General features: G+C 48.4%; 1 protein-coding gene across 2 annotated transcripts; it reads right to left on the bottom strand.

Annotated features, from left to right (window-relative positions):
• Positions 1-4,146: 4,146 nt before the first annotated feature.
• On the bottom strand, positions 4,147-10,383 carry LOC117862233 (probable receptor-like protein kinase At1g80640). Of its 2 annotated transcripts, XR_004641918.2 has the most exons (11): positions 9,901-10,383; positions 9,119-9,286; positions 8,739-8,983; positions 8,520-8,652; positions 8,359-8,422; positions 8,181-8,277; positions 7,974-8,076; positions 7,778-7,896; positions 6,541-6,630; positions 6,201-6,463; positions 4,147-5,675 (listed from the first exon to the last, which is right to left on the bottom strand). XR_004641918.2 is itself a non-coding variant. In XM_034745769.2 (10 exons), the coding sequence occupies exons 1-10, from the start codon at positions 10,082-10,084 to the stop codon at positions 6,326-6,328; spliced, it is 1,341 nt and encodes a 446-aa protein (XP_034601660.1). In that variant the 5' UTR covers positions 10,085-10,383; the 3' UTR covers positions 5,926-6,325. The 2 variants fall into 2 exon arrangements, 1 of the variants encoding a protein (XP_034601660.1); XM_034745769.2 differs by lacking the exon at positions 4,147-5,675 and having other exon boundaries at positions 5,926-6,463.
• Positions 10,384-14,438: the final 4,055 nt, after the last annotated feature.

Raw genomic sequence — 14,438 nt, forward strand, 5'->3', positions numbered from 1 at the left:
CGTACAATTTTGTAACTGCACCCGCGGCGTCCCGATCTAACCTCTGTTTCATTCCTCAAAACAACATCTCCGTCACCGTCACTAATGGAGATTGGGTGCCATCCTTGGGCGTTTTTTGCGACGCAGCGTTCTCCATCGACAATGAAGCATTCCGCACCGACATCTTCATCCTGCCTCTCAACGGATACGACATGGTGCTCGGGACGGACTGGTTGGCAACTTTGGGCCCCATACTCTGGGACTTCGGTCGCCACACCATGTTTTTCTGGAGGCTCAGCCACCGTGTGCGCTGGCGCGGCGTGCCAGGACCGGCTGGACCACAGCTCCGCGTGTGCTCCGGGGTCGACACCTGCGAACTCCTGGACCTTCTCCTGGCGGAGTTCACCGACGTCTTCGACACCCCAACGGGACTACTGCCACCCCGCACCAGAGATCATCACATCCACCTCATCCGTAGCATAGCGCCAGTCGCGGTTCGGCCCTACCGCTACCCCTAGCTGCAGAAGGACGAGTTGGAGCGCCAATGTCGTGCGCTGGAATAGCAGAGCCTCATCCAGCGCAGCTCCTCAGTGTTCTCCGCCCCGGTCCTCCTAGTGAAGAAGGCCGATGGCACTTGGCGCCTCTGCGTGAATTACCGAGCTCTCAACGAGCGCACGGTGAAGGACAAGTTCCCCATCCCCATCGTCGAGGAACTCTTGGACGAGCTGCACGGAGCGAGGTTCTTCACCAAGGTTGACCTCCGTTTCGACTACCACCAAGTGCGTATGCATCCCACCGACGTGGAGAAGACAGCGTTCGGCACTCACGACGACCTGTACCTTGTCATGCCCTTCAGCCTCACCAACGCGCCGACCACCTTCTAGGCACTGATGAACGACGTCCTCCACATGTATCTTCGCCAGTTCGTGCTGGTCTTCTTCGACGACATCTTGATCTTCAGCTCATCTTGGGCTGAGCACCTCCGCCACATCCGTGCCGTCCTCTTAGTCATGCGCGACCACCGGCTGTTCCTGAAGAAGTCCAAGTGCTCGTTTGGAGAGATGGCCGTGGCGTATCTCAGCCATATTGTCTCGGGAGAAGGTGTCTCCATGGACATCAGCAAGGTGCAAGCCGTCATGGACTGGTCGACTCCACGTATTTTGGGTCCATTGCTGCTCCCTTAATCTGCCTGCTCAAACGCGATGCGTTCCAGTGGTCGCCCGAGGCCGACGTAGCCTTCAAGAAGCTCCAGCGTGCTCTGACAACAGCGCCAGCACTCACCCTCCCAGACTTCACGAAGCCGTTCATCATCGAGTGCGACGCGTCCGGCTCAAGGATCGGGCCGTTCTTCACCAGGCCGGAGGCACCATTGTTTTCTTCAGCCGCGCCCTTCCTCCTCACCACCGTGGCCTCGCTGCATACGAACGCGAACCGTATCTATGCGGCCGCACGTTCGTCGTCCGCACAGTTCGTCAGCCGCTCAAGTACATCCTCGACCAGCGCCTCGCAACTATTCCGCAACACCATTGGGTAAGCAAACTGTTGAGCTTTGATTTCACTGTTGAGTACGGGGCGCACAAACGTCGTGGCCGACGCGCTCTCACGCCGGGAAGCGCCGGACGCCCAGCTGCACACCGTCTCCTCGCCGTCGTTCGACCTCCTGGACGAGTTCCGGCAGGCGGCAGCCACAGATGAGGAACTGGGTCGCTTGCGCCGTCAGATTGAGGAGGGTTCGCTGGGTGAGCCGTGGAAGATTGTGGATGGTTTGGTTCTGTTCCAGTAGCGCCTGTTCGTTCCCAAGGCGTTCCCCCTCCTGCCCGTGCTCCTCGCCGCCGTCCATGACGACAACCATGAAGGGGTCCAATGCACTCTGCGCCGCCTGCGCCGCGACTTCCATGTGCCTGATACCCGGAAGATTGTACAAGAGTTCGTGCGCGCCTGTGTTGTCTGCCAGCGTAATAAAACGGAGCAGCTTCACCCTGCCGGCCTTCTTCAGTCCCTTCGGGTGCCGTCGGCAGTCTGGCAGGACATCAGCCTAGATTTTGTGGAGGGCCTTCCAAAGGTTGGCGGGAAGTCCGTGATCCTCACGGTGGTGGATCGCCTCTCTAAGTAAGCCCACTTCATTCCGCTTAAGCCACCCATATATAGCAGAGTCCGTGGCGCGCGTATTCTTCGCGGAGATCGTTCGGCTTCACGGCATTCCGGTCTCCATCGTCTCCGATCGCTATCCTGTGTTCACCTCGTCGTTCTGGCGCACGTTGTTCCGTGCTTCAGGTTCCACCCTCCTCATGAGCTGTGCGTTACACCCCCAGACGGACGGACAGACAGAGGCTGTCAACAAGGCGATTGGCATGTATCTGAGGTGCTTGACCGGCTACCGACCCCGCCAGTGGGTACGTTGGCTTCGGCGTTCCACACAGCTCTTAAGGAGACATCGTTCCGCGTGGTATATGGCAGAGATCCGCCGTTGCTTCGCTCTTATGATCCTAGTGACCGGGTGGTCGCCGTCGCCCAGAATTTGGCAGAGCGCGACGAGTTCAGGATGTTCGAATTCGCCTGGAACAGGCTCAGCACGTGGCAAAGCAGCAGTATGATCGCCGCCACCGCGCCGTGGAATTCCAGGTGGGCGATTGGGTCTGGCTCCGGCTCCATCGCCGGCCGCATGGATCGCTTCCGGCCGCAACTACCGGCAAGCTGCGCCAGCGCTACTTTGGGCCATACAAGATCACGGAAGCCATTAACCCCGTGGCTTTCCGTCTGGCTTTGCCGCCGGGCACGCGCCTACACGACGTCTTCCATGTGGGGCTTCTGAAGAAATATGTTGGTGTGCCGCCGGATTCGCCGCCGCAGCTTCCCCCAGTTCACACCATGGTGCCATTGTTCCGGCTCCTGCTTGCGTTCTCAGATTACGTGTCGACAACGGGGTTCGCCAGGCCTTGGTGCAATGGGACGGGCTTCCTCCATCGTCAGCTTCCTGGGAGGACCTCGCCCAGTTTCAGGCTAGCTACCCTCAATTTCAGCTCGAGGACGAGCTGTTGCTCGAGGGGGGGAGTGATGTCATGTGGGGCCGGAAGTATTCTAGGCGCAAGAAAGACCAGAGGAAGCAGGACGCAGAAGAGGCTTGGTAGTCAGTTAGGATTAGTTTGTTAGTTCAGTTTGCTTAGAGATTTGGTTAGCTCGTGAGGGAGGAGTTTGTTTAGATTTGGATTAGGAGTCTGGTTTATCTTAAGTTGTTGAGAGCTTGAACGAGGGGCAAGAATCGGCCTATAAATATAAAGGCCTTGTAACCGGAACATCAAGCAATAGATTAATCTTTCCTCCAATTCTATCTTCTCCAACCAAGCGCAGGGCAGAGAGGACTTGATCGTCCCCCTGTCGTCAGTTACCTGGCTGGGTTACCCTGGCTACTACAGTAGCCCTGTCCGGGATCACGGTGCACCCGTCTGCACCACTGAAGGTGATGACCATTCAGTTGTAATTGAATACTTTTCTTATGTGCAGTGTAACCCTTGCTGTGGCTACTTGTTACAGATAATAATAGCGATGATAGTTTTATTACCTGAAATGTAGTACCTCTTGGGGTACCTATGTAGTGCGTAGTGCTTATTGGTTCAAATTTTTTGAAGTGATACTCTGTTATTGAAATTGATAATTTCCAGGTAATATTTCTAGTTAGTATTGAAGTCCATAAGATGCTCTATGTTGTAGTGTGTTCAGCTGATCTACATAAGTTGGTATTTTACTCTTTAGGGCCTATTTTTTTTTTGAAACATTGTTTAGGGCCTATTTTCAAGAGAGGGATTGCTCCAGTAATATTCAGACTTGGATCCCAATTCCTCTTTCCCAAACAGCTGCAAAATGGGAGGAAAGGTGAACCTACAACCTGGGTTGTGAGATGACATGAAAACAATTGTAACAAAGTTACATTTAGTGGATGAGGGCCACTCTTTGTTTCTGTTCACATTCTTCCATCTGTAACCACGAATTCAGCATTGAGTCTGTATTTGATTATTTTGACTTGCAGATTTACAGCTGTAGCCGTAATGGCGAAATTTGTCTTATGGACGTGGAGGAGGTTTTCAACATGGTTCATTTGTGTAATGATTTGGTGCTCTCCCTTTGCCAACCACCAGATAACAGCAATTGTTTGTATTTCGGTAAGGGGAATGGTGATCTGAATGCTTTTGATGAGAGAGCGGGTAAAATCTCAAGCATATGGCAGTTGCATCGTGATTCCATAAGCTCAATAGATTTCAATCCTGAGAATACATATATGCTAGCAACAAGTTCATCGGACAACACAGCATGCGTGTGGGATTTAAGAAACATGAAAATGCTGAAGGCACAGAGCTTGAAGGTTGTTGAACATAAGATGCATGTTCCTTCAGCTTATTTCTCACCAAGCGGAAGCATTCTTGCGACAAGGTTATCCTTTTGTGGTCATTTCTCCAATATCCATATATTGCATCTATCTGTGGTATACTATGTGCATATGTATTATTTGTAGTTAGTATTTACTTGCAGAATGTATTGCTGATAGAATGTCGCACAAATAGTCATATTGGTTGCCACAATGCCACCCATTATCTGCGTGTTCTTCAGTACAATTATGGTTTTCTTCCCATTGCATAAGTGAAGTATAGTTTGTTGTAATATGTAATTTTCTTTATCCGCTTTGATGCCTCAATTACCTCAAATGTCGAAGCATTAATGACATCAGATATGCTGATATAACTCTTATCTCTGCAGTCGTGATAATACTGTTGGGATTCTGAGTGTCCGTGACTTCGACAAATTATGCTATCTATAGCATTCTTGTCCTTCAACTCCATTCAAGTATGTCCTCTCTTCACAGCTGGTTTCTTAATGTCAAAATTATAAATTTATAATGTTATGTCAGTGTAGAGCAGGGCAGCTTATTTGTAGAGATCTCTTATTCATATTTCCTCTGTTCTTTTATACACACATTTGAACATTACTCATTCGAAATTTAAGTCAGCAAAAACTGTTATAAATTGATTTGATTGTATTTTTCATAGAAAAGTTACTAAAATCACCATTAGATTAACATATTTGTGGTTGATGTTTTTGAAGTTTGCACACATAAATCAAACTGAAAACAGGGGGCGGGGGTAAGAATGGCACCTAGAGCCCGGCTCAATTTGCCTTCAGTGTTTTTACTTTCTAATACATAATTCTTGGGGTCATTTTGATGGGAATGCATGTTTAATCCATGACTGCAGGGCAAGCTGGGGTTGGAATGATTCTGAACTGTTCCTTTGCCCTGTCTAACTAACTAGTGAAACTTAGCTTGAGTTGTGTAAGTTCAGCTGTGTATTCATTAGTAAACTCTGGAGTAGTGGAGTCCAGACTGAGAATCAGAGGATCCGTCATGTATTAATGATTGTAGCACATGATGAGATTTTGATGTGCTAGCTATCACATGTGCTCTACTATTGGTTGCACTAGGATCCTTAATTGTATTAATGATTGTATCCTTAATCAGTGGATCCTTGATTGTATTAATCAGAGGATCCTTGATTGTATTAGTCAGAGGATCCTTGATTGTACTAATGGTCGTATCTATTGATCAAGTGCTTCCTCACAATGGTTAGCTGACCTGTACTAGAAAGCTCAAACTGCCTTGTATCGCTTGAAATTGCCTAGATTTGTTATAGACTTCTCCAAGCTGAAAACTGCGGGAAGAGATGGCAGCTTGTCAGAATAAACATTCATATCTTTGATTTAGTACCACATATATCTAGACTCTAAAACAACAGATACTCTTTCATAAACTAATCCAAGCTTTGAAATGTCATTCATGTCACTTCTATAACTTTATAGATAATTTTGTTTGCCAATTATATCTCACAAGTGTAGGGAAAAAGGGGTCAGAATAAAGTGCAGGTTGCTGTGGCATGTAATGAACATTGCAATAATAGGCAATAAGGCTATAAAGAAATCGCATAATATGTTTGAAATCGTGAATGCCCAGGACCTGACATTAATTTACATGAAATCTACTTGCAGTGGAATTTACATGAAGTCACCTAAGTACCTACAACCTGTCAATAGCACCGACAAAGCTAACTACCTCCAAAAATCATGGTTGCGCAATGCACCAGTCTTACATGCTCTAGAAAATATTGGCACTACCATGTCAAGGCTGCATAGCCATGATGCATCGATCTTCAACAATGGACAATGGAACAAATTGTTACCTCTCAAACAATCAGACACACCACTCATTATAGCCACCTTGGAAAAAGAGCAACATGGGCGAATTCCTTGTGGCAATCAGATAAGGCATACTTTGTTCCGAAAATCTTCCATTATGTTAGCCTGCCTAGTGAGATTGTTCTACCACCCTCAGTGTTCCCCCAAGCTCCAAAGGGACAAGTGGAACGAGCGAGTGGAGAACATCGGTGATCAGTGGTCTGTAGCTTGGCTCTGGCTGGACGCATAATACAGCTACGGCAGCAACCTAGAAAAATAACCAAGCATTTAGATATGGAAACACTTCTGCACAACAAGTAAACAGATTTGGATGGTGTTGGTTACTTGATAAAGATGTCTCAAATCCATGGTGTTTCTGATGGCTGGATCAATAATACTGGGCAGCTTTGTTCTATCAGTTATCTGAGGCATGGCCTGCAAAACAGAATGTCGTAATTACTGACATGCTAGAGATTCTATTAAAAATGTATCAAGTAAGCAAATTGTAAATGAGAAAGTAATATTCTTGCTACTGTGCCAATTGGAGCTTTATGTTGTTCTAGAGATGTAGAAAATCAAACATTGATGGAAGGAACAAAAAACCAAAAGTAAAAAAAAAAAAAAAAAAAAAAACTTGTCCGACCTGTCATATTGACATATTGTTCATCTTAGATGAACCAAGTCCATCTACGAGTTTTCTGAGAATGTGCACTTTGAGCTTCAAAATGTACAGACTGATCATTGAAAATTAAGCAATCTAGCTATAGGTTAAGAATGTGTAAATTGACAAGAAATGACTGGATCTTGGAGAGGAGGTGATGTGGTAACTCCAGGTGTACAAGTATTATCTACTCCTTGTAGGAACTATTGTCTCATGTTTCATTTTATAAAATCAGCTCAATAAGAAGTAGCAAATAGGAACTGGGCTACTTCAAGAAAACCGAGTGTATTATTTCTGTTCTTTTTTTTATTTTGCTTTACGAATACATTTATCATTAGCTTTGGAAGCTATCACTAATGTCAGTGAACTTTTTGTTTAGTATCTGGTGTGGTACAAAAACATGTGAAAAATAATAAAAATATTCCTGGGCTGCATCCTTGTTAATGAGCCATAGTTTGAGAGTTTCCTGCTCCCTTTGGTCCTAAAGACATCATTGCAGAAAAAGTTTCCTATTCTTCAGCTAACAATGTATTCCTTACTTTACAAAAGCCAATGGTGAAGGTTGGATCTAGAGTCACAAAAATTCATGAACAGTAAGAGTTTGACCAAGGGAATAAAATGCCCTTGACAAAAAGAAAAAACTTGACTACGAGAAGGCATCCCTGTGGCTTTATCTTAAGATAGGGGAGTATCAAACCCTGAGGTACTCATACGACATGCAAGTACCCACGTTCGAGCTGAGTGGGTAGCTTCTCAACTGGAGGCTCTACCGAGCTATCGCTCAGTTCTGAACTAAATTCCCATGTACATGCCCATGATCAATTCAACTAGATACGCAAGCCACTGCTAGAATACACTTGATAGCATCTGCCAAGGCTTAAGCCATCATTCTCAGTAGATTGACGTACAGAGAGAACTTACCCATGAAACAATAGATTGACAATGAGATTCTCCAATCATTTCTACTGGCTTCCTTCCGAGTAACAGCTCAAAAAGAACCACTCCAAAAGCATATACATCGCTCTTCTCAGTTAATTGACCTGTAGATGGATAAATAACACACTTTAACTCACAGACTTTAGAGCTATCAAGATAAGCACCTATGCATAGGCAATACCGTCTAGAAGATACTCCGGTGCAACATAACCAACAGTTCCTGAAGGGTTAATGTCGTCTTTATTGTGGTTACCACCATATATTGCAAGGCCAAAATCTGATATCTGTAGAAATACAGAATAACAGACCAAAAAGTCATCCAAAATCCAAATTCCTGAATGTGGAACTCATATATGAAAATGGTATTTTGAGCAACCTAAAATTCAACCTTTGCATTGAAGTCCGAGTCAAGAAGTATGTTGGATGATTTTATATCTCTATGTATAATCATAGGATTGTAATGTTCATGAAGGTGTTCCAATCCTCTGTCAAGATAAAATTTGATTAGTAACTTAATTATTGTGATTAGAAAAGCATGGAAAACTCAAGAGTTTCAGAATTAGAACCTTGCTGTGTCAAGAGCAATTTTCAAGCGAATGTGCCAACTTAATGCTGATCCACGGTACGGTCCTACAGAAACCAGGAAAAAATGATCATATATTTTCCTTCCACTATCATCAATCTTAACACAAACACAAATTTACCATGGTAACAAAATTGAATTTACCATGTAGTTGTGTTTCAAGAGAACCATTTTGCATTAGCTCATAAACAAGCAGCCTGGTATCTTCATGAATGCAATATCCCAGCACAGATATCACGTTGGGATGCCGAATTTTCCCAAGGAAATCCAGCTCATTCTAACAACAGATGTGCAGAATCATTGTAAATTTCAAAGAAAAAGCAAATTTGACAAATGAAATGTCCATGCGTGTGTTTCAATCACCTCAAATTCTTTCTCGACTTCCTCCCTACAACAGTTGAGTTTCTTGACAGCTGCAACACTACTTTTATCAAGGCAAGCCCTATATACACAGCCAAAACCACCTTTGCCCAAGATATTCTTCTCATTAAACTTGCTAGTAGCTGACTCCAAGACTGAGAAGTCCATCATTGTGATCACTTCTTTCTTTGACATTTTTAACAGGTTCCGTTTCCCTTGGGTGGGTAACATGGTGCCCCTAGTAGCATCTACAACATTGCATATCAACCAGGGGTTCAGGATTCCACAAGCAAACAAAAAAAACGCTAATGACTCAGATTGGGTAGTATTTAGATGGAATCTGTCACTTAAAATAACTGGAATCCATCACTTAAATAACTCACTTGATATTTTTATTTCCTTGGAATCCAGAGCTTCCTGAGCTTTTCTCCAGAAGATGCATGCAAATACTGCTGAAAGCACCATCACAATGACCACAACAAGTGCCAAGATAACCGCAAGGAGGACCTGCTTTTGGTAATGGTTGTCTCCCCCAGTTTGGATCCTTACAGCTGGACTCGAGGGCAGTAAACAAAACATTTAGTCAGGATTTTTAACAAAAGAATTTAGCTTCAATATGGAACTAGTGCAGGGCCGAGCCAATATTGGCACTTTCAATCGTAAGACACTAGAAATAGCAAGTCAACACCTAATATCCAGTCTACTCCAATCTGTAATGGACAACTGGACACTAACCCAACTGTAAATCTCAAAAAAAAATGCGGAAAGAAATGGTTATACAAGCAAAGATTCAACATTGAAATCCAACATTGTAAACTATATAATGGAATGGGGTAAAAATCAGAGCTTCTGGGTTGGAACCAGTTTTTGCAGGAGGAATTGATGAAGCAACAGAAACAAGCTCCAAAGAAAAACGACAAAGGAAGAAAAGGAAAAGGAAAAAAATGAGGGGAGAAGACTAATTTTGCAATCCAGAACTGAAAATGCCATCCCGAAAAGGCTAACAACAGGACCAAGCCGCCAAACAAAATAAGGACTATGCATTGTTCAGAAAAGGAATCCGCTGGGGCATCAAATCAAGGTATAAAAACTCGTGAAAGAGGACGCACAGTCGCACAGAGGCAGCATCAGCATTAAGGCTCCTAAAGAACAGACAGATACCCACCCGCGGGAGCAGAGGAGACATCCGGAAGAAACGGCACGTCCGCCGCCGGCGACGGCGCAGGCGGCGACGACGCGTCGGCGAACGCCACCCTCGCCGCGTCCGCGAGCAGGAGCACGCCTCCCCGCGGCAACACGAGCAGAGACAGAGGCAGCAGCAAGAAGCATCCGGCCCCTGGCCTCATCATTGGCTCCTCCCCTCCCTATCTCCCTGCTCCCTCTCCCTCTCCTCCTCTCGCTAGCAGCTACAAGTCGAGAGGAGCGTCGGGGACTCCGCAGCGAATGCCGGCCGGCCGGCCGGCGGCACCTGGACTCCTGGGGGGGGGGGGGAAGCTCTGGCGGAAGAGGGGACCAAACGCAACGGACGCAAGGTAACGACTGCACGTGATTATGGCCGCCCGATCTGAGAGCGAACGGGTCAGATGAAATGATACAGTAACGAAACAGTTCCAAACAGTATTGCACAGTGCACAACAGTATTCCCTCTCTCAGCTGGCGCAACCCGCGGCGTGTTTTGAAATTTGCCTGGTGTCTGCGCTGTTTTTTGGGGGATCGCAGTTTGGACTGGAGCGGAAGTGGGATCCCACTGCGCTGCTGCAGCACGCTGGCGGCCCCACCGGCACGTGGAGCCCACAGGGGGCGGGGGCTCCGTGCGGCTGGTCCACGGTGTGAGCTAGGGTGCGGCCGCTTGATTCGTGCGATGGGATTCCGTGATTTTGTCACCGTTGATTATCCCCGCTCGTGTGCCAGCCGCTGCCAGGAGGATGATGGATCTACCCGGCTGGCGACGAACAGATTCACGTCACACGTGCACCACCGTCGAAGTAAAGGGCCTGTTCGCTTCAGCTTATAAGCCGGCTGAAAAGCTGAAACGGCTGATTTGTTGTGAGAGGAAAATACTGTTTGGTGGCTGATAAGCCGACTGAATAAGCTGAAGCGAACAGGGCCAAAAAGGTTACACTCGGCTCCATCGTGGTCCTGTCACAAATTTCTCGTACTAAGAGCCGAAACATTTTCTCTCTCCCTCTCCAGTAGCAGCTTTTGGAGTTTGGAGACCATTGCTACAGCAGACTACTAAAACTTCATCTCCAAAATCCTTCCTTACACGTGGACTCCATGTGTCAGTGAGTACCCCCTCCTCTACCTTGGTCCTTCCCTCATCCTCTCTTTCTCTCTCGCGCACCGCCGCTAGCCTTGTCGCACACACCGCCCCCACCGCCGATGGTCGCCCTCTCCACCGCCGGCCTCACACGTGCCCTTAACCTCAGATCTCCCGTTGTCGACCGCCTCTCCACCCCACCCTCTCCCCCCTTTGCTCCTATGGCTGCCACCAGACTCCTTGGCCTCCCTACGGTGGAGCTCTCCCGACCGGCCCCGCGATCGTTGCGTCCCGCGCGAGGCAAGGTAGGGGCGCGCCAGCATGAGGCGAGGCGGGGCGCGGCGTAGCCTCCTAGCCCCTGGCGCAGCCGGAGGTAGGAGCGGCCGATGCTGCATCACCGGCACAGGGTGGAGTCGAGACGAGGCTGCTGAGCCCTGGCGCAGCTGGAAGCAGGGGTGGCCGGTGCGGGGTGGATCCGGGGCAAGGGGCGGCCGGCGCGGGATCGATGGCCATTGGGTGGAGTCGGGCGCAGACGCCACCATGCTGGGGGTGGAGCAGCGGCGCCAGGAGAGTGGACATTTCCAGCGTGCCAAGACCAATGGTTAATAGGGGAGAGGGGTGGAGGGAGCTGCTTCTCCCCTGCATCAAGGGGAGAGGAGGTGAGTTTTTGGCAATTGCAAGATTTTGGTATATGGGGAAGAGATTGGTAGTCTGCTGGAGCCCTCTCTCATCTCCAAAATCTCCTAAATGGTAGGTTTTTGGTATTGGGGGTGGATATGAGCAATGTGTTGGAGATGCTCTAAGGCCCTCTTTTGGTATGGCTCTAGCTCCACAAATTTCTGCTCCGCTCCACAACTCCAGCTGGAGTCGGCTCCATGTGGAGTTGGAGCTGCCTAGGAGGGGTGTTTGGTTAGCAGGGTGCCCCTAGCTTCAGAAAAGAGATTTTTCAGGATGGATTGCAATTGTTGACCTTGCTTGCGGGTCCTATGTGTAAGTCTCTCAATCCCATTCGTCTGAAGAAAAATCCCCTCCATCCTTATCTTCTTCCTATGCCCCGCAACAAGCTCAGTCCGAGGGCCATAGGCGCCCTGAGCTCTGGCCGTGGGTGGGGGCGGCGGTGTGCATGCTGGGGGACGTTGGATGGGGTCGGCAGCGTGAGGGATCGGGTATAGCGGTGCATGGGATGCGGGGCAGTGGCGGTAGCACAGGATTGAAACCAGCGGCACGTAGGCCGAGCAGTGGTAGCGACAGCGGCGCGCGGGCTGGTGGTCGGTGACGTGCGAGCTAGGGATGATAGGAGGGTGTAATAGCCTAGCCCATGGGCTAGTTGTTGGGTTGGACCGAATTTGTCACACTGTAGCAAAATGCTACTGTAGCGTCACAGGTTCTATAGCTTCAGCATAGTATTCCCAGAGTTTAGTCCATACCGGAAGCGGTAGAGGAGCTAGACTAGCTTAAAAGATTGGGCTTGAGAGTGTACTAAATACGGATAGATCCTTTTGCGTGAAGCAAGGACGAAAGCGCAAGAGATTTAATACATAGGTGTGGTCCACTCACTGTGTAGAGTGGGTCTTAGCCGTATTTCAAGCCTAGGTTGTTACATAGGGGTAGGCGCTGCTACAGTTGGGTGGCGGCGCAATGGGGAAGGGATGGCGTAGGGAGGGCGACGTAAGAGGGAGGGGCTAGCGGCGCAGGAGGTCGACGCGAGAGGGTGTCCATGGGCAAGGTGGGAGCCGGTCGCGTAGTGCTAGCGTAGAGCATGGGGAGGCGCCCGTTTGGCCCCTGGATGGCATGGGCAAAGGTCCACCGGCCGGATCTGGGCGGTGTCAAACGGCCGGTAGGGGGGCAGAAATGAGGCGCCCCTCAGGATTGGTTCGAAGGCGGTGGGGTATGGAGATGGGGCTCGTCGGGCGAGCTCGGGCGGCCAGAGTCTAGGCTGGGCAGCAGGTGGCGGCGACGGCACCCATGCCTGTCGAGTCGAGGAAGACGATGGGGGTTGGGGGGCAACACGAAAGCACCACAGACGGGAGAGGCGCCGGGAGGAGGGAAAATAGAATGAACCGGTACATTGTGTAACCGATGGCAAAGGTTGGTAATTACCTCTAAACTCCACGACTAGGTTGATATTTGAGAGGTTTGGAGTTGCAAATGAGGTGCTCCACCAAAATGAACTAGAACTCCAAAATCTCCATGGAGCTGGGCTGCTTCAAAAAGTGGTGGAGTTGGCCTGTTTGGCTAGCTCCACTTAACTTTGACATGGAGTTTGGAGTTGGAGCCATGCCAAACAAGTCCTAAATATTGGAATTAATAGCACTTTAGCGATTATTTAATTCCTAGAACAATAATATCACAACGGTTAGAGGCAAGGTAAGTGTGTTTCTTCGCCCCCGAATCACTGACGTGGTAGATGGGAAAGGTGGCTAGGGCAGCCAGCCTAGGTGGGGCTGGCCAGCTGACGGTGTTTTATACCTAACAACCTACCGAGGGGTATCCTAAGGTAATAGATTGGTTGGTGGGGAATCGTCGGACCTGGAACTCGAAGATAAAAGCGAGGACACAAGACATGGATTTATACAGGTTCAGGCCGCCAGAGTAGCGTAATACCCTACATCCTGTTTGGGGTGTTGTATATTGCACCCTGCGCTTGGGTGTTGTTTGGTGTTGAGGATTTTGTCCTCTGTTGTGGTTCTCTATATGCAGATCTAGGTACCCCTGCCCTCCTTTATATACTCCAGGGGGTAGGATTACTAGTTGGTTATAAGGTAGGAGTCCTAGTAGGATTACAGGATATGAGTCCTAGTAGGATTATAGGGGAATCCTACTAGGAGTCCGTCTTCTTCCTTCCATTTAGGTACTGGGGATCTATCCCCGACAAGCCCCCAAGCGCTTCATAGTCGAATGCAGCAGTCTTTGAGTACTTTTCAAATCCTCACGAAGTAGTTTAGTGCTTCTCGAGTACTTTGTCTTGCTGAATCTTCAAAGTTCTTCAAAGCTAACATGAGGCTATGGTGTGCTCAAGCCCTTGATCGTCTTGATTTTGTAATTTCCATCTTTGCTAATATGGAGGGCAGCAGAAGTCACACTCCATATGGAGTAGCCCCCGAGCCTTAGGTTGAATCGAAGAATCAAGCTGAGGGTCAATAAAATTTTGAATCTTCTTTCTTCGTCTTGAAAAAATCAACTGTTGGGTGTAGCTTATCAGCCCCCGAGCCTTGGAATGAATAAATAATCAATCCAAGGGTCTTAGCGAGCTTGGTCTTCACGCAAGTCATCATCCGAGTAGTTTTACGGCGTCCAGCCCCCAAGCTTATGCGCTAGGTGAGCCGTAGGAGCCACGTTGAGTAGTTATTTGGTGCTTAGCCCCCGAGCTTGGAAGCTAGCTGAGTCATTGGAGATATTACAAGTAGTAATTGTCGCTTATCCCCCGAGCTTGGGAGCTAGTG

This window comes from Setaria viridis, chromosome 6 (assembly GCF_005286985.2).
Source record: "Setaria viridis chromosome 6, Setaria_viridis_v4.0, whole genome shotgun sequence".
Lineage (NCBI taxonomy): Eukaryota > Viridiplantae > Streptophyta > Magnoliopsida > Poales > Poaceae > Setaria > Setaria viridis.